The sequence below is a fragment of the Pholis gunnellus genome (assembly GCF_910591455.1).
Source record: "Pholis gunnellus genome assembly, chromosome: 6".
NCBI classification, from domain to species: Eukaryota; Metazoa; Chordata; class Actinopteri; order Perciformes; family Pholidae; genus Pholis; species Pholis gunnellus.
Genome location: NC_136532.1, coordinates 9193557 through 9214110, shown reverse-complemented (window position 1 = coordinate 9214110; position 20554 = coordinate 9193557). Strand labels below are relative to the sequence as shown.

General features: G+C 41.7%; 1 protein-coding gene across 1 annotated transcript in view; it reads left to right on the top strand.

Annotated features, from left to right (window-relative positions):
- grid2 (glutamate receptor, ionotropic, delta 2) overlaps positions 1 to 20554 on the top strand; it is a gene marked incomplete at both ends in the record, with an annotated part of 431005 nt that overhangs the window by 235147 nt on the left and 175304 nt on the right. Inside the window, one exon of the mRNA XM_079161163.1 lies at positions 14583 to 14870. Within this exon, the coding sequence (XP_079017289.1) occupies positions 14583 to 14870 (288 nt within the window). The remainder of the gene's footprint in view (positions 1 to 14582; positions 14871 to 20554) is intronic.

Sequence of the window (20554 nt, the reverse complement as noted above, 5' to 3'; positions counted from 1 at the left end):
TATTGATCTTACTATATTGTTTGTACATATAGCAATAAAAATAGTGTTATTATACGTTTTTGCTTAGCACAAGTGATTTCACACACTAACTGGGAACAACCAGAGGCCAGGCTAAAGATGGTGAAGGCACTCACTGCAGCCCAATTTATCACTCACTTGAGTCTGATAATTGCACACAGCTGACTGTATGAATGTATATAGACATCGCTGCTGGTTCTGGATGTCGAAAAGTCTCTAAAGTAACACAAAACAGATAACGAACAACAGTCTTCTATTTTCATTGGGTATTTTTTTATATTTGGCACACTCAACTTCTCATTTTTCTCAGATTCTGTCCCCGTCTCTCTGTGTCTCTCCCACACAAGCACACTCACTCAACGCAATTAACACTTTTCCCAAACTATACAGCCACTAACAAGCACATAGATATACACACAGGTACATTTGGGAACACTAATGCATAACCCTCTAATTGTTTGGCATGCTTTAGACACCCACCCACATACAGTTCCCATTTTGTTATAGCAGGCTGAAATAAATATACACTATGGCTTTTAGATACAATAGTCTGCTCTGTAACATAAACACATTAGCAGACCATGTTTATTTAAAGACATCTCCATCAAAATTACCTTAATCGCAAACCATTCAAATTGACATCTAGTGGACACGGCACTGATAAAGTCGTGTTCCTGCCGTTTTCCCGCTGCAACAATGTACCTTGTGCTGGCACACAAGCACACACACAATAGTGAGACACTCCTTACACCACTCATGAAACTCTGAAGCACAGGGTCAGTTTGTTTTTTATTGTAAAAATTAATGACATGTGCCGTTGAACAATTCAGTACTATTTCAGCAGACAGACGGAGGAGAAGAAAACGGACTGCTGTAGGCTAAAGCCCTTTACAGACTCCAAGCCGACAGCTATCGCACTGATCATAACAGATTTACATTACCGTCATTAACGCCAAAGCTGACAGCTACTTCATCGAAAATGGATATTTATCAAAAGCAACCCCAAAAAAAAACACAAAGCGTGTCTGTTTGTTAATGTTTTCGTGCTGCGTGATTGGCTATAAACACTTGCTCATTCAATTATGGATCAACAGACTGACAGCAGAGGGGCTTCACTGAGTACTTTGTACAGATTCGGCTGTCGCTTTTCAACTTGAAACACATCAGTCCCCTGCTCCTCTCCTCTCTAGGTCTTCACAGGGGGCTTGCCATCTGTCATATGGCACGCACAGCGCCGTATATGAACGGAGAGACACACAAACACGGCCAAATAAAAGAAAGATCTGGAAGCAAGCATGCAGCGGCACAAGCATTCACGCGACAGAACTGCGCAATCACACACTAACATGTACTTGTTTTTTTGTTTGTTTTTATCTCCCTCTGAGCTCATTCATTCTTGTTACAGCAACATAAAAGTTATCAAGCTCACTGTCTGGGGAGAGAGATAGAGAGAGAAATAGAGAGGGAGAGAGAGATACAGAGAAAGTGATAGGCTGTGGTGCAACTCTTGTATATTTTTCTCAATTTAGTTTTCTGTTGTGTGTACAGTATATCCGTGTAGTGTGTGTGTGTGTGTGTGCTGTGTACCAGTCTCTCTGTGTTTATAGTTTGTATTCAGTTCAACTGTGGTTTAGAAAGGCACTGAAGAAGACCTGTGAACTGTCTTCCTTCTCTTAAGGACATCACAGTGAAAAAGTCACACGGTAACACGCGCCTTTCATCGTTTGTTGAAACACAGCTATATGGACACACACAAATTCGTAGCAGTCGTCCATTTCTGCTAATGATTTTAGCAGCTGGCGGAGTCGCAGTCTGCCAGAGTGGGAACGATTCAGTTCAATTCAATATGCTTTTTTGGCATGAACGCCGCATCGACAGTCTTGCAAGAGCGTCCAAATAGAATTGGAATGCATCAGAGAAAACATGAATCTCTTTATCTCTCTCTTCTGTATCTGTCATTACTGAGATACTGTCGCTCTTTAATCTCTTTTTTTTCTCCCCCCCCCCCCCCCGCTGTCTTCTTCACTGTCTCTGCTCTGCTCTCCTCTTTTCCTCTGTCTCTTTGGATCTCGATGTGTGTGCATCTCTCCCTCTGTCTAACCTTATATGTGTCAAGCTGTATTAATCTCTTTCTTTTTTCCCCTCACACCACACCTCCACTGTCAGTTTTCTTTCCTTGTCCTCCCCTCTCTCCCTCCATCTGGCACTTCTGTAAAATAAAAGGTGTTCATAGCCTTTGGCTAGGCACAAGCACTTCAAAGCCCTTTCTTGTTCCCTCTTTTCAGCATGAGCAGGTTGAGTAATGTTATGACCTGAAATAACCTTTTCACCGCATGGTCCTCGCCTCCGTCTGATCTCTCATAGATCCCAATTGGGGATGCTTGTATCTCAAGTGCCAATGAGAACATTTTGTATGTACAGTTTCAGTATACAATATGTGGCTCCATGTGGACTCAAACTGTGCCTTTGGTACCAAGAAGGTTTGAGAGGGAAGCCCAAAGATTATACCACTAATATCATAAACTAAAGGTCATCGTTAATTAACATTGGGAAAACAGACTAAATGTTACTTAGACAACGCTGATTGAGCTGATTTTATTCACTCCATCTTCAGATCATTAAATGTGTTTTTAGTAGGTAAAAAACAGCATGTTGTTGTACTTTACAACACATTTAAAGTTGGCAGTAATCAATATATGTTTTGTAGGTAGCCGGGTCAACACTGTTGACTGTCCTGCTGACATAATGGATTTTAGATTAGCAACTATTCATCAGCAATTGATCTGTTATCACAATGTATTGATTGTGCATAATATGGCAGTTTACATACTCTCTGTGAATCCATCAAATTAGCTGCCTGTGTTTGCTAGCTGATCATGGTGACTTTCACTTACTGCAACCTTGCTACCCACACACTTATGTTCAGTTGTTCATTTGGACAGTGTTGGTATACGAGGCTCCAGAGTTGCAATAAGTACCCCGATCCTCCTGTGCTTTCTCCCACGCACACGCACATGTGCACACTTAAACACAAGTACAAAGTACAAACTGTCAGGTGGAATATCCATAGTCACACACTTCTTTAAAGTTGCATGAGGTCTGAGTTTGTTGCACGTTGAAGGCTACCATGTTCCCCAAGCTGATGTTATGTTACCTTCCCACTCCACTATTGGGTCATGATTTGCTCCACAATAGTGTTCGAAATGATCCTAAAAGAAAAAAGAGCCACTTCAAAACCCAAGCCCAAAACTGTGCATTGATATTTAATGGCAAAGAAATAACCTTGCTCTTGCTGGAGGTGTACAAAAAACAACACCTTATCAGGTGTATTCTATGATGTCACTAAGGCTAGGAGGCTTGGAGGTTAATGTAGCTGATATGTTGAAAGGCGACATTTACATAAGAATTTATGCATTTCGCCGATGTGGTCAGGTACAGTCTCTCAGTTAAAGCAATATTATATTAAGATTACATTTGTAGGACAGGAAAGGTCAGGGTTATACAGCCCTTTTTATATACCCAAAAAGCAATCATGTAAGAGTGTAATCCTGGGAAATGACAGAATAGGAGAAAGACTTTTGTTTAAGACTGAGTAGAGGACAGCGTTCATTTATTAATTGGACAAGAGTGTTGCAAGATACTCCTGAAAACAGTGTTCGCCTTGTTGGGGAAGATGGAGACTAGTATTTGAACGAGTTTAGAAGGTCATTGCACCAATAGAATGCTAGGAGATGAAATAGTTGCTACTGCGCTCAGTGCTAACCAGCCCGGCATAAGGAAAAGAGAGCAAATGTGCTTGTAGTTACAGAACACAAGACACTGGCTGGCATGTGTTGCTGGAGAGTTGCCTGGAGGAAAGAGGCAACAGATTCATTCACAGTCTTGTGAGCCAGGTTCAGGATTTGGAATTTGATACAGGCAGCCATTGGCAGCTGGATGCATACATCAGCATTGTGAGTGTGCATGTGTGTGTGTGTGTGTGTGTGTGTGTGTGTGTGTGTGTGTGTGTGTGTGTGCGTGTGCATCATATCCCAACTAACTCACTTCATTGCTTATGAGTTCAGGTTCCTTCTTTTTTAATTAAAAACGACAGCATATAAGAACCTACTGCAGCAACATGTGACACCTGATGAGCGTGTTTGTGTGTCTTTACATATGCAAGGACATGAGTTCAAGCACTTTCCAGTAATATATGTATGATTTTGAGGAGTGAGGGAAATTGGGAAAGAAATGTAAAACGTTTCCCAAATAAGCTTGGAGCAAAGGATATTTGGGACTATGCGTCTGAAGCAATCATGAGAACTTATCGGTGAATTCTGTGTAGAGCGAACTAAATATGCAACAGCCGGTGGCTCTGTTTCCTATATGGGCATGAATCATATCATGTGAGCTCCTCCTCACGCTTCTCAATGCAAAGCATTTTTCTGCTGAAATCATTCAATTGATTCATTTTGGTTTAATCACTCTAACCTTCCATTACGAGCATATCAACTGCTCCCCATTGTTTCTCCCTCTGTTCGCACCTCTGTCAGTGAGGGAGCAGCCACTTTCTTTCTCATCGAAGTTACTCTGATAGAGTCGTGTATAATTACGGAGTTCCCCGTAGTCTCTCCATAATTCATCCATCTCTCATTCCCTCCCTCCTTTCATTGCCTGCACCCTCTCCCCGTCCTGCCCGCTGATTTGCATATGTCTGCGTCCGTCTCCACGGGCTCTTACCCTTCCTTCATTTTCCAGTGGTCTTTACTGCGATATGTCGATTAACGAATCTCTCTGTTCCTCTCTCCAGTCTCCAATTCTCCTTTATTCTGAAATGCACATCCCTAACTTACTCTCTATAGACCAAAAAAAAGTCTCTTTTCTTTTTGTATTCCTCTTATTCCTCACCATTTCTAACTCGATCCATCCATTTCTTCCCCGTCTCCTCCACATCTCGGTATACAGCTGCAGCTAATGAAGTCGTTCCATCACTCAACATGGTGCTGTCTCCCCGCTATAGCACTGGGGATTGTCTTTTACTGGTAAATGGTGTAAACACTTCTGAATGTTATATTTAGTATACGTTATAGTAAACTCACCAGTCCTGTGTTGGTACAACTTGCGTGTGGAATACCACACACACACACACACACACACAGCCACGCTCTCAGACATCAGTACATGTTGGTTCCCATTATTAATAATACAGTTCTTCATCGGGTCAATCAGTTAGAAGTAAACACACATGCCGCAGTCCATCACATCAGGTCAATTACTGCACTGTTTACACAGTGACATATTGTGGTGATTGAGGTGCGACACCCCCAAACGTTTTGTCAAAATCTGATCAAACATTATGTGTGATGGTGAGATGAATAGCTCACTGATCATCCGCAGTCCCATCCCAAATTTTATGACGGAGGGCAATCAGCCAGCCAGTCTGTGCAGGAAGTGCCAACAGCTGAGAAACAGTTACATTTTACTCATCACTTTCAATTATATACAAAAATAATCATCAGCCCACAACCACAGTATCGCTCTCAAATAATAGTCTGACGATGATGTTCACACACAGGCATGAAAGCTCACGGGCAAACAGAAATACATGCACCCCACATGCACACACACACACCTGAGTGCAATCGGCTATTGAGACACCAAGTGGGAAAATATGACATCTGTTGTGTACACAGGCAGTGAAAACAGAGACACACTTAGCCATTAGCAGCGAGCAACAACCAACCCATTTTCTTAATATGATTAAAGCATTGAGAAATGGGTCATTACCCTAGCTGAAAAGAGAATATGAAAAAGATAGCGAGAGAAAAAGAGAGAGAGAAACCGGGGGTAGGCAACAGTCAATCTGTAAAACATGCAGAATAAACATGCTGCGTGTGAGAGTTTGCGTCTCCTTTTGGAAAACGGCTTACATTGGTCCACATTAGAATCTGTTACAAGGCCAGAAATGCCACTAAAGCTTGAGAAGGGAAAATGAAAAAGAAGTGCAGGTGTAGTGTCTGGGAGGAGAGAAGAAGAATGGCGTAAAGATGTCCGGGTGAAGAAATAGCAACAAAGGCACGAGGGCTGTGAAGAAAAGAGCTATGAATTTTCCGAGGGGGACACGTTCATCTCCTCTACTTTACAGCGGATAGACCTCGGACACAAAGATTTATACAGCATCGGGTCTTTTCGAGGGTTGAAGAGTTGAGGGTGCATGGAGTGGGGGCAGACGCGGGAAAAGAAGAAAGGAGAAAGAGGATAAACTGTTGCCCTGTGAGCCGGGGAGATGCAAAGCCTTTGACACTGATCCTTTAGTTTGCTTCACCACCTTCTTTGTGTGCGATAAATATCTGTGTCCCATCATTTCACATCTGCTGCTAACATGAGCCACTGGTAATTTAGAATGGCAAGGAGGATAGCATGAAAAGCGAGAGAAAACTGCTGAGAACCTGGAGAATGTGGACGGTGTGTGTGTACGATATGCATCAACATCAGGAGAAAAAGAGGCCTATTTGATACTAAAGATGGGCAGGGAGCAGGAGAGAAAAAATGCAAACAATTTCATGAAAGCTATAGCTTCTCTTCCAGCTCATGTAGAACAGGAGGAGGTAGTCTATGCTCAGATGTCTCTTCTTCTTTCCTCTTCAGATCACCTCTTTAAAAATTCACACCAGACTCGGTGTGAAAGAGAAAACTGTAAACGAAAGTAAAGAAAAAAAAAACTGCTTTCTTTTTGACTGAAATGATTTAAGATTTGGTGTGAAAGGGCCTTAAATGTGGAACAGATACTTTAGGTATGGAGGGAACCAAAGAGAAGCGACAGAGATAAGACAAATGGATGCAAAGGAAGAGAGGTTGTGCATATAAAGAGATACTTGCCATTCAAATGAGCTTTTTGCTCAAAATAATTGTGCATTACAGGTTTTCTTCACAGTTCATCAAAGACATTTATATTGATATTTGAGTGTCAGCAGCTGATGCTGTACTTACGTCTTGGCTCTTTATGTATCTGTTGTGAAATACACATGATGTGTCGGTAACTGTTGTGGATTCCTGCTTCTGGATGAAATGGTTTTAAAGCATAAGGTAAGGGAAGGAGGGTGTGGGTGGGTAGATGATGGAAGGAGATGTGCAGAATACTAAGAGAGAGTGAAGTAGACACTAGAGGTCAAAGTTCACATGGTGGAGTTTAATTGGATTTGACAAACAATCGAGCTGATGAAGAGATGGATGGAGGCCACAATGATCTAATGTACATCCACCAATCTCAGATAATGGAGTGAAGGATTTAGTTGAGTCTGGATTGGTGGCAAAAGGTGAAGGAGGGAGTGATCGGCTCGTGGCGGTGTGAAGCGCAGGCATTTATCTCCCGTGCTCAACAACACTGGGAGCTAAACACCAGGGATTGAATTATACTGTTGACTCGTGTTGAATACAGGGAGGGAATGGAGGAGCGGAGGAATACAATAGATGGATGAGAAAGAATGATGATGGGTAAAGAGAGGGTTATTTAAGGAAAAGGGGAAGAGAGAAAGGCAAGTAGAGAGTGTGGCATAGTGAACATTTACAAGAAAGGGGGAATAATGTGAGAGATGGGGATTAAACAAAGGGAGAAAGGGGCATTCATCTGGCGAGTGTGATAACAGGGGTGCAATAAGTAGATAAATATAGTGGTAAAGGGTACTGAATTGAGGGGCAGTTGACGGGAATGAGCAGAGGAGGTACAGACAGTTATAGAGAAGACCAAAAAAAAAAGTAGGCTGGATGAAAGAGAGGATGTATACATCTCCAGGGCACAAAGACTGGTGCTAGCTAGGAATAGATGATGTTAAATGTGACAAGATGAAGGGACCAAAGGGGGTCCATTAAAATTTTATGGGAACAGGGTGGATGGCGGGGAGGCGCACTGGGGGCAGGAATAAGAACAGATTGTGTTTGCGAGAAATCATCGGTCTTGTATTTTCGGCAACAGGAAGTGCCAGGAGTCAGAGAACTGAGAGTGATAAATTTCAAGAGAAACAAAGTCGAAAAGGGCATGTTATCTTTTGCACATTCTACCTCCCTGACCACATTAATTCAAGTGCTAATTCCCTCAAGGAGTGTATATCAGCGAAGCAACGGTCCACACAGACACACACACGGAGGCGTGTACAAAGCAGAGCATATTTTCAGCCCGCCAGCGGTGTGAGTAAGCATCTCTCTCTGCCACTCAGTGCTTAGCCGTGTATGGCACAATGCATGGCAGCAGTTTGGAGCTGTGGATCTGGAACAATACATGAAACAATACACAGACACAAGTAGGTCACCCACACACACACACACACAGTTCTAGACATGGAGATACACTCTTGGCTATGACAGTGCTGTGGGCGCTGGCTAGCACTTCCTCTCTGTCTCTGTCAGTGGATTTCTGATGAAACCAAACGCTTGATTATGATTACGTACTCATCTTACAGCCAGCAGACACTCAATGTCTTTTCATTCAGCTTATTGCTTTACATAATGGGTTACTTCTCTCATAAATTGAGCTGTCCTTGTTCCTGTCGTCTAAGCTTGAAAAAAGAAAAACAGCTTATACAAATAGCCTTTTGTTAGCATTGCTATTGGATGACAATATAAACCATGAAACGATATCAATTTGTCAATTGTTGGAAAAATGTCCTCTATAGCATTTATTCTGTGAAATCTTTCCCTCAAATATCACTGTCTGTATGAGACCATTGTGAGCAATGTTGGAAAATAACAAGCAGAACTTCTTTATGGCAATATTGGACTCACAGAATTGATGGATCGATGTCTTCTATATTAATTGATGACACAAGCAGCATACATTTCTAATCTGCTTTCTCCATCTTCAAGTCTCTCAATGTCATTTTGATAACATTGAATGTATGACAAATTAAATCCATATTGTTTTTATCAAAATGGTGTATGCCATATTGACGACACCACCCACCCTTAGCTTAAACTGCAGTCATTTCCTAATTTTGGATTGTTGGATAGGTTGGATTTCCATTCAGAGTTTTGGAGATTTTGGAGACTCACCAAAGACTGCTTGTCATTTAACATATCTGTTTTAAAGTTTCGGTGTTAGAAACTTACAGTTCACAGTTATGATGCTCTTAAATGATCAGTTCATCCCAAAACCCCATACAGATTTTTGCTCTTAACTGCAGTGCTATTTATCAATCTAGATTTCTTTTGATGTGAGCTGCCATTTTGGAGATATTGGACGTAGAGATGTCTGCCTTCTAAATAATGGGACTATATGGCACTCAGCTTGTGCTGCTCAAAGCGTCAAAATAATTTGGTTGAAAAACCCAAGTAAATATAAATGTGACCTGAAATATGATTTTTTTTATTTTAGAGGGGAACTGTCCCTTTAATAATCCATTCAGATATAACTTGTTTTTTCCTTATTTTTGTCTTATAAAATCATATGAATTTTACTAAATTGAACTTGTAATTTACAGTATTCAATGCCCTTTATAGCAGATAGTGCTTTTGGTGGTTATGCTTTTTACCCCTCATTTAGCATAAAATCCACCCACACAGGTGACATAATGAGGCAGGCAGCTGCCATAGCGACTGTTGTCATGAGATTGGTACTTCTGGCACATTACACAAAGGGTAACTATGTTGCTCTACCAGTGTTAATATATGTTTTTTGCATGTCTATGTCATTTGCACCTGATTCTATTGTCATTTTTGCTTCAAATAACCAATTCACCCAGTGATTGTAAAGGGATAATAAATTAGGGCTTTCATATAATTCAGTCCACTCCAATCCATATTTATTCATAAAAGACAATTAAAAACAACATCAGTTACTCAAATTGCTATACAATCAAAATTTAGCAAAAACCATGAAAGCTCCACAGTAAAAGAACAAACACCAAAAAAGTTAAACCTTAATAGCAACACTGCAAAAACACAAAGACCAATTCAATAGACATGAGGACAATAATGTCGAAAGGCAACTTTCACAGTGAGTTGTTTCACTCTATTTAAAACTGTTGTCCATGTCTCTTGTATATAGTGTCTAACTTACTCAAGAAACGTTTTACAGCTACAGGCATACGGACACTCTTGTATTGGTTTTCTTCAGGTATTGATTTCCCTGCATCCTACAGTACCTCTTTCTCTTTCCTCCCCTTTCCGTCCTCAGCCACTGGGCCACAGAAACTGGAGGATTGGTATCAGTGTGATGAAGTGTGTGTGTGTGTGTGTGTGTGAGTGTGCGGTGGGAGGAGAGCTGCTTGGAGAGTCACAGATAGAGAGAAGAATCGGTCACACCTGGGTGCTGGTGAAGTGCTTGCAGTCTATTTCTTCTGACAGACCGACAAGCTGGAGAGAGGGCTCAATAACATGCTCTGTTGCAGACAACACATGTACAACGCGCGCCGAGAGCATGCATCACAAGTGTCGGTAAACATAGACAAGACCAGGACGAGGTAGCTGTTATGTACTTAGACGTTGTTGAGTTCCCCATACAGGTTTCCGATCAATCAAGCATTTCATTAACAAAAAAAACAACAACACAGAAATCATCTTCAAAGATGAAGAGGCAAGAAAGGTAAATATGTAAATAATAGACGACACCCTATAGTTATCCCTGTGGCTGGCAGTCTGAGCTCTGGGACGTGTAGGCCTATATGTGTGTTGGTACGACTGACATGCACATCCCTCAAATAAACACCTCTGCATGGCTGCTTGACAGGTCTTACCTGTTTTAGCCCGATTGACCCCCGAATGATTTATCATGAGTCAGGATACGGCTCATGCACAGCAGGGCTTCACATGTGTGAGTGGGCTTGTGTGTGGGCTGGAGATGACGATGATGGTGGTGGCGGCGGTGGTGGGTGAGTGTTGTTTAGTAGGCGGTTACGGTTTAGGTGAAAAACTCCAATTGTTTGCACTCCTACACACAAAATGTGTTTTTGTGCTCCAACTGCAGTCCCTGTAAACAGTGGTTGTTCTTAAAAGTGTTTAAAAAAGGTTTAAGGCACTTTGGACTCATACTCACTCGGGCAGGACTTACTTTCAAAATATATTATACTTTAGACCTTTCATACCGATAGCAAAGTGTGTTCCTCATAGGTCAAACTCTCCTTTAACTGTTGCACACTTCAGAGTGATGTAACATTGGGCTGGGTTAACGCAACGGGCCCTTTAAGTCATTAGCAAAGAGCATTAATGAGCCTCGTGCTTAGAAGCCCCCTGCAGACTTAAGAATGTGTGATGTTGAGGGGATGAGGGCACTAATTCTCCAAAGTGCCCAAATAAGTAGAGGATTAGCAAAGCCTTCCATTAGCCAAAAGCCTTGATGATGCTAAGCTAATGCGCTACAGCTAGACTAGAGCAAGGCGGATGAAGCGTTAGTTAGCATGACTGCTATAATAGGGATGTGGAATAAAGTAGATCAAGTAGCTTATGATACATGAATGGCTTATTCGGCTTAAATATTCATAGAAATGCAGACATGCATGTGCAGAGTCAAAATGCATTCATACTTAATGTACGCACATAAGTCCACATGTGCACCTTCCCACACACCCACAGACGTACCTTTGCCCAAACATGAAGGTAGATATGTAGATAGAAGATGAATCCTGGGCTCATTGGTTTGAAGAATAATGACCATGACTAAGCAGTATGCTGAGACTTGGGGAAGTTTAATCATATATTGTTACACTTTAATTAATTCCTCAAAATGTGGACTTGCACAATGGGCAGAGAGATTGAAACTGCTTTAGCTTCCACTCATTAATCATCGACATCAATGGTTGGCTGAAATAACCCTTTAGCTGTTACTAAAGAGGGGAATTGTTCCAAACAATGTGTTGCCAATTAATTACAGAATTGACTTGATTGACAACTGTAACCAATTAACCTTATAAACTGTACCTTTTTGAGTGGTCCAGCTCCAGCATGTCTTTAATCCCGTGCATTCGGCTTTTTTGTTCACACGTGCTCGGTGTTCAAGACAATGAATGTATCTTGAACAGATGAATGAATATAGTTTACGGGTGACTTGTACATCCTAAAAGTAACGAATCATAATTAAATCAGTAATGCTTGAACTATGTGATTGAACAACATGCAATTACAGGAAGCAGACACCACATTGTGCCTCATTAATACGCAGACAAACACACGTGTCACGATTTGAGTATTCATCCTCAAAAAACACTTTGCTCCAACTCATTAGGTTGTTTTTGTACAAACCAGTTGACACAGTAGACATTGTCACATTGAATAGCTCTTATGTTCTCTCCCTCTCACACACACATGCACACATACAATATTTTATTCTGCTTTTCTCAGCAATATGAGTCTCCTCAAGCTTTTCTTTGTTGTTAACTTTCTTTCTTTTCTCTAGCTTAGTTTTTGCAGTGTCGACAGAGTGGTCTGTGTGGCATTATACTATTCAAGCTGACTGTGTGTGGTTTAGATTGTGCTTTCTTGCCATTGTACCATTTGAGTGTGTATATCTGTGTCTTTGTCTTTGTCTTCACTGTACTGGCCACATGCTCCAAACAAATAGGGGGCAGCATTTCACCTCTACTACTGAGTCTCTATACGATCTCAATTTACTCTCATCAGTTCCATAAAAAAAGCCAACTATTAGATAACAGCAGGGCAAGAATTTGCAAAATTAGACTTGTGCCGCAGCTCCGGCTGTGTAGCAACTTGAAGTCAGCCAGCGGGAACCCCATCAACCAGGTGTCTGATCCCGACTCCCCACCAGATCAGCAAAACAAAACTCTGAGTGGTTTTCTCGTTTCTACCACTATGGATTTAATCCAATAAACAAACCATCAAATGTACACGGACCCTTTACATTCAACTGCAAGCCCTTGGGGCACCTCTACTTCTTTATCCTCTCATTTTGGACTGAGGGGACGACAGGACAGGACAGATCTAGCTGGTTAGAATGCTAATGTCTCTGCAGCACAATATAGACATCTTGTCATAATGCCGTCGTCAACACTGTAACATTCTGTAGATCGTGTTAGTTCATTTTTTGGAATGTTTTAAACTTTTTTCCCCACTTGTTTTTCTTTTACCCACGGACTCTGTGTCAAGTTTTAAGTCAGCTAGAAGTGAAATAAACGCCTAAGATTTGTGCTTAGCGTACAGCGAATGACGCAGTGAGTAGCAGCATGGCAGCAGAAGTGACGGATGAAACAAGATGGACGAGGGACAGAGAAAAGGGCCAAGAACTAAGGGCGACATGTGATTGGCCATGTGGGTGAAAGTAGTGGAAGAGCAGATTGTGGGAGGCAAAGAAGTGTGCAAAAAAATAGAGTGATGAAGAGGCCATGAATGGAAAGCTAGCTGGAGTGGGGGTAGGAAAGAGGATAGGTGGTTGTTTGTGTTGCCTTGAGGGATAACAAAAGATGTGGGAGAGAACGGCTGGTGAGTAAAGATGCTGGAATGGAAAATGTGCTGGAGAGGAATGCTAGGCAGGAGGTGGAAGAGGAAGGCAGATGACTCCAAATTGAGGACAGTGTACAACATTCAGTGGCGCTCTGAGGCAACTAAAATACAAATCACTGCAAGACTGCAGCTTTGAAATGATTGGGGCTGAAAGGTAAGCACTCAGAGGGGCTGTTTTGGACAAGAGGGAAGATAACAGGGGAGTGGGTTGAGAGGGTAGGAGGTAGAGGTGTTTTTGACAGCACAAGAGGTGTAGGAAGGATGAAAAGTGGAAGTGAGGAAAAGGAGGTGAATTTTGCATAGAAAGTGTCTCAGAGTCGAGGAGCATTTAGACAGTGGAGCAAAAACAACTGGGGGATGGTGGAAAGTCTCTCTGCCAAGAAGGGCATCTTTAACAACATGGTTTTATAATACAACTATGAATACACCTGTTATAAAAGCATACTTTAATAGTGTTCTGTAATGTACTGCTACATACTGTGTTATTGCTCATGAAGCAGCCTGAAGGTCAATCAATAATGTGGACACATGCTTCACTCCAGGCCAAAGACTTTGATTCAATAGCTAGAACAGTGCTTGGCAAAAAAAAGCAAAGCATGCTCTGCACCAAGTGTTTCGGTGATGCAGTCATGCTACAGTATATCAATTCACATCATATCAAGACTCAGCTTTCATGCTCTTGAAAGCTTGCCTGTATTTATAGACAATAGAGTAGTGCAGAAAAAACTCTATTTGTGTACATGTAGCCTGCAATATGTTCCCTACTGTGCTGCCATGTACCTTTACCGTATGTGTATTTCGTAATTCTTCCTGTCTGTCTGTTTCTTTAGTCTTCCAAATGACTATGCAATGCACGTGAAAACAAACAGGAACAACTCGCTGACAACTGCCCCGTCTCTGTAGTTGGTGCTGCAGTGTGGTGACCTGTAGAATAAGAATTATTTGCCTTAGTGCACCCTTACCATGAATAATTGCTGTGATCAAAACTGTGACTTGGTACTGCCCACAGCCGTAACATATATTATTTTACCGCCGCTGTGTCTTCATCGAAGCATAATTTCCTTTTCATGCTTTGCAAATTAACATGTTCCTCTTTTGTTTTTTCTCCTCCTCTCTCTGCTGCCTCCCTCCCCTCCATCCAGCCTGTGAGCTGATGAACCGCGGTATCCTGGCTCTGGTCAGTTCAATTGGCTGCATGTCTGCGGGCAGCCTTCAGACTCTGTCCAATGCCATGCACATCCCCCACCTCCTCATCCAGCGCGCCCCGGCGGGAACACCTCGCTCCACCTGCCCACCAACCAGTCGCATCCCTGGAACAGATGACTACACCCTATCGGTCCGCCCACCCGTCTATCTCAATGAGGTCATCATGCAAGTGGTGTCTGAGTACAGCTGGCAGAAGTTCATCCTCTTCTATGATTCTGATTTTGGTAAGGAAATCTGTCTGTCTGTGTGTGTGTGTGTGTGTGTGTGCGTGTGTGCGTGTGCGTGTGTGTGTGCGTGTGTGTGTGTGCGTGTGTGTGTGTGTGTGTGTGGAATTAGGATCGTAATTTGGAACACTTATATTGGAAGCAATACAATATATTAGTTTATAAATGAATACATTTAACTATGTAAGGTATCTCAACCACACCAAATCACATGACTAGTGTCAAAAAATGAGATGGCTTATTTGATTATGTGGAATAACATACTGAATGAAATCAATGTTAAAAATTGACATACAGATAAAAAAGAGTCGACTAGCTGCCTTTCTATGACGTAGAGTGCGGTGAAGAGTCCTAGAGCACACAGACTATCAAGCCAGAGTGCACTAACTTTTAGCCTGGGCAGCAATATATAGTCAGAATGATGGAACCTCAAAGCCAAAGTGTGTTTTGCCTTGGTCATTAGGTCAGTTTTATTAGTGAAGATTTAAAGAGCTGAACATTTGCAAAGATTACACACACGTGGCATGATATTATTTTTTCATATAATAGAACAGATGTCAGGAAGTCAGATAGAGGTTATAACTCAATGTTGATCAAATGTGAAATGACTTTTGCTTTGCATTTGTAGGGCAATAGTAGGTCTATGAAACTGCTGTGTGGATTTCGAATGTATCTAACGTAACAGTATCAATGGTTTCTCAGCATGGTAGGACATTAGAGAGCTAATGGATGTATGGTTCGGTCAGAAACACGACTTTCTCTCTTTTTTTCTCTCCTCTCTTTCTCTCTCTCTCTCTGTCTTTCTGTCAAAACAAACAGACACACAAGCAGATATGCATATCACATATGTATCTGTATGCTGGTGACACATCCGTCTGCCTGCGTGTGTGCATGCTGTCTCATTTCACCCTGCTTCTCCATCTCTTTCTGTCTGTCCGCCCTCTCTCTTTCCAGTCCATTAGCTCTAACATTAGACTCGAAGCATCATACGTCCCTTTTATAAAGTGCAACTTTGTTTGTGCAGTGTCTTAGCTTTCTTTTAACAGAAATATCACGTTGCTGGTTTCTGTGGACATAGGTGTATTCATAATGTGTAGGTGTGCATGTGGTCTGTTACGTATTGTGTCCTTTATAAGTCCGACCTTTTTGATTGCTTGGCGAGGAGCCTCTCTTGTGAGTTATGATCCTGAACTAAATCAGACCCGCACACAGCACGTACCCTGTCAGTGTACGCCATCATGCTGCTAGTTAATTGAACTCTGTTAATTGAAAGTTAATTGAACTCTGAGTCATAAAGGGTTGTACACTGCCGGTGCACCGCTCCCCAAGGGAATGAAACTTAAAAGCATGTTGCATTTAGGATCACACCCCGATGAGTGATGTCTGAGCAGGTATTTTGCAAGCTGATGGAAAACACTAGCTGTGACATCACTCATCGGTGGGTGGACACGCTTTAGCCTATAGAGAGCAGTGTAATAACTTCCTGCCTGAGGTGATTCAGTGTTGATTTAATCCATATAGCAGGGCTTCATCTCACTCATTGTAGTCAATTAACACCGTTAATGTGTTGCATGCATTGATCTCCAATGGGATATATCTGCAGCGGAAGTGTTTTGCAATACGCTCTGCAGGCTCCAGTTCGATCTTCCAAGGCTTTAAAGCATTGTATTGGTGTATTTGATATGCACTCTAGCCGGTGAGCTCCACCAAGCAGTTTATGTTGGATGAATATTGAATAGTGGCTGATGTGGCCCTTCTGGAAGTGCTAGTAGCACACTTCAGATGTCAGTGTAGTAAATGGCAAGGTTACATAAACCCTAAGACACTCTTGGCATTCAATCAGTAAATTAATGGTAGATCGAAGAATACAATAACACAGTTATTAAGTACTATAGTGCTGCTCTGTGTGTATGTTACACTGTTGGCATAGCGCCTGGTAACTTTTGCATATTAAGTATTTGACAGAACAACAATTGTCAATCTGACCCACGATGAATGGTGTAGTGAGAGCCCAAGTGCTGCATGGGCAACAATGTCGTGTCACATGTCCAAAAAGTGTATGAAGAAATCGTAGAGAGACAATACGAACATATTTGCTTGAGTACATAACGTGTGTGTGCTTGACTGCAATTTTGAGCAGTATCTTGTCCATCGCTGCCTTTCCTCATATATTGAAATCTGAATCAACTGATCTGGTTTCTGGCTATTTTTCTTCTGCACCAAAGGTCTCCATGAATTCAACTTCTTGAGAGTTGCATGCAAATAAAACAACAGATATTTTCATGCCTGTTGGGAAAAGGCTTTTACTGTGACATTAATGTAAACCCGATCAAGACGGAAAGTAGGAACGGCGTTTTTTTGCCGAGCTAGACAACCTTTAATCAACTCTAAAATGTGTGCCCAAATGGGGTATAGTTAAAAGAATATCTACACAACAGACCCCCATACACACACACACACACACTCACACACACACGCACAAACACATACATGTTTGCACCCCACTTAAATCCCTCCTTCCCCTCTGTGCTCTGTGCTCTGTGACCACTGATTCAGCACATGGATCCTTGGGGTTTTGGCAGTGATGTTCTCTCAGCCACAGAAGGCCCTTTAAAGATATCACTATTGTTCCCTAATGGCCTCACCCCCTGTTGAAGGAGAGAGGGGAGAGAGAAAGAGCATGAGAGAGAGAGAGAGAGAGACACAGAGAGAGAGAGAGAGACAGAGATGGCCTTTTAAGATGATAGCAATGTTCCCAAAAGGCCTCGTCTTTGTACAAGAAGAGTTCTTTAGAGAACAGACAGCCGAGTGTGTCCTCTCAAATGAAGCTTCGGTGCAACTATTTTCAACTCTAGTGGTGTGTTCCGGACACTGAGAACACAAGTTTTCTCTCTATTATCTTTCTTTCCCTTCTGCCACAGTTTGTCTATCTCCCTCCATATTCCTTTCTGTCATTTTTCTTTTCTGATTTCTGCTCCGCTTTCTCTTTCACTTCTTTTCAGTCTGTCCTCGGGTGTCTTGTATTCACACTGACATATTTCAAAATGTGAGTGACAAGTTACTGTTACCTGCTGAGTGACCTTGCCCGTAATCCAGTCAGAACCACAGCAACACGGGCCTTGTTGAGCAAATGTGTGATGTACCACTTAGTGTTAACAACACTGTTGACATTAAGGTGATTTGTTTGGTTTTGCTTTTAGCCAATGACGAGAGGGCCCTGAGGCACAATAGTAAAAGGTTATACCGAACGGAAGAGCCGTTTTAAAAGTGGGATGCTTGTTAGGTTGCCAGCTTTTTTTAATGAGAGAACAATAAAAGTGCTGATATTTTGAGTGAAATGATAAAAGACCACAAAGGTTCTCTATATGACACTCAGAATATTAATATTGCAGCAACAAACTATTGTAAAGAGATATTAGAGTGATGGCGTCCTGATTAGATAATGAAGTCACTCTTCCTCTTTGTGTGTTATAATGCGATCTTATCTGAGCTTTGTTTACAGAGCCGGCTCAGTTGTGCCCCACTGGCTGGCTGACAGCCGCCGCTCTGCAACTGTGCCCATTCGGCGGTTAAAACCGATAATGCTGTTCCGACCGTTGCAGTTCTGCGGAAGCGTTAACCCTCAGGATAACACTGTTACACCTGTCAGCACCGTTGGGTCAAATATTGGCTTAACTTGGTCAATGTAGCAACAGCCACTCATGCCTGTTGTGCATTACCTGCATGCGTATTGTTTATGGAGTCTCTACTGTAGTTATACATATTTTACCAGAAGTTTATACATTAAATATGAAATCAACATGTTAAAGTGGTGCCCACCCCAGGAGGATATCATTCATACCAGGCCCTGTTTGTCATAATGCAGTTCATATAGTACGATACAGTGTCCTGGGTCTGTGCCATGTGCTGAAAGTGTGGACTAGAGTTCCTGCTGTAACCCATTTTCATGGTTATTAAACTTCTCTCTGTCACCTTGCATAGTGCTGCCTAATGAAGCATGTTAATAGTTTTAAAACAAAAATCCATACCTTGAAATATACTTCACTCCTATCTTTAAACTCCCTCCTAACAATTTGCTCATTAGTGAGTAATGGCCCAGATGAGAACAATGAAAGACTCCTCTTGTTCCCTTCTTTCTTTCTCCCCATCACGCAGGGAGAAGTGTGAAAAGGCCAACACCTGATCTTATAGGTTCATACAAAGAGTAAGAGTACCGTAGTGTGCCCGCCGATGTTACAGTGAAGAGTGTCACCTCACCTTGTTGTGTCTGCTCCTTTTATAGAGGTGGAAATAAATTACTTGACAGTGCAGATAGGGGTGAAAGATGTAATGGAGAAAAGGGTAATAACAAAAAGAAGAATAAAAAGAAAAAGAAAGAAATGCCATTGAATACAGAAAGGTTTCATGCATATACGACAAAAGCATCTAATAGGCTGTTGCTAAATAAAAGAATGGAATGGAAAATGAGATTTTTTTCATCTGAAATTGATCACAGGCAGACTTTTTAAGACTTGATGAAAAAAAATGGAATGAAATTGGAAATGCCAAGTTTTCACCTTACAGAGACTCATTGTAGGTAAACTCCCAGCGTGCGTTTGATCTCGCTAAAGGCTACATATAGAAAAGACATTCAGCAGAGAACAGGAGAGTGTTTGGGGCAGGATACTTCTGGGAATTTTCTCATTTTTGTTCAAATGCCTTGACTTTTACTGAATGACTTACTTACTAAATGTGACATGAAGGTATTGATCACTTAAAATTCACCTGTTTAACACACAGGAAATGTGAGACATACAGTAGTCAAATGCACAGTCCCCTTTCTCATGGTTCAAACTTAACATAAACAAAAGCTGAGCAATTGTATTTCAATGATGTACTATACATTCATTTTTTTTCTTTTTTTTAAACAGGAAACAGTTTTGTCCAGCTTGATTTTCTGAAGCAATATTTAGTCTTAAGTTGAAAGGTACAAACATATTATGTCACACCACCAATCTTTTGCGCCGAAAAAGAAAGAGGGGTTAATGAGCCCAACCACTGCAAATCTATTGGCCTCATGGATGTTTGTTTGGACCTTCCAGTGACATGCCATGTTTGAGCCATATCTGCACTGCAGGAGACAAAATGGAGTAAGGGAGGGAAAATAGGAGAGACGACAGTATGAAGTCGCTTCTAGGGACAAGGGAAAGAGAACAAGGAATGATGAGGGATAGATGCATAGATGTATATCTTTTTTTAACAATAGTGAAGCCCAGAGATGCCGCAGGGGGGAAAGCTGGTGGGAGGTGAAAGAGGAGGTGAAAAATACATAAAAGCTGTGCCAAGAGAGACGTTGGAAAGTTGATGATAAAGGCAGATTCAGAAGAATGGAGGCAAACAGGAACACTCATGAGCCAAACACCAAAGGTCTACAAGCTTTATAAAGGGAGGACATGTCTTACTTTGTCTCCTCTAGAGTAAAATCGTTCAGAGAGCAAGACAGAAAAAGAGATAAAAGTGATGTGAATATATAAGGGCAAACAGAAACAGCAAAGCAGAGAGGGGAAAGGGACAGGGATCTAAAGGCATAGCAAATTTGGCAGGGCAGAGAAAAAAGGCAGCCAGGAAAGCAGATAAACAGAAAAACAACTGAAAATGGTGTAACACCTTTTACAAACGTGACCCTGGATTAGTAGTTTACTACA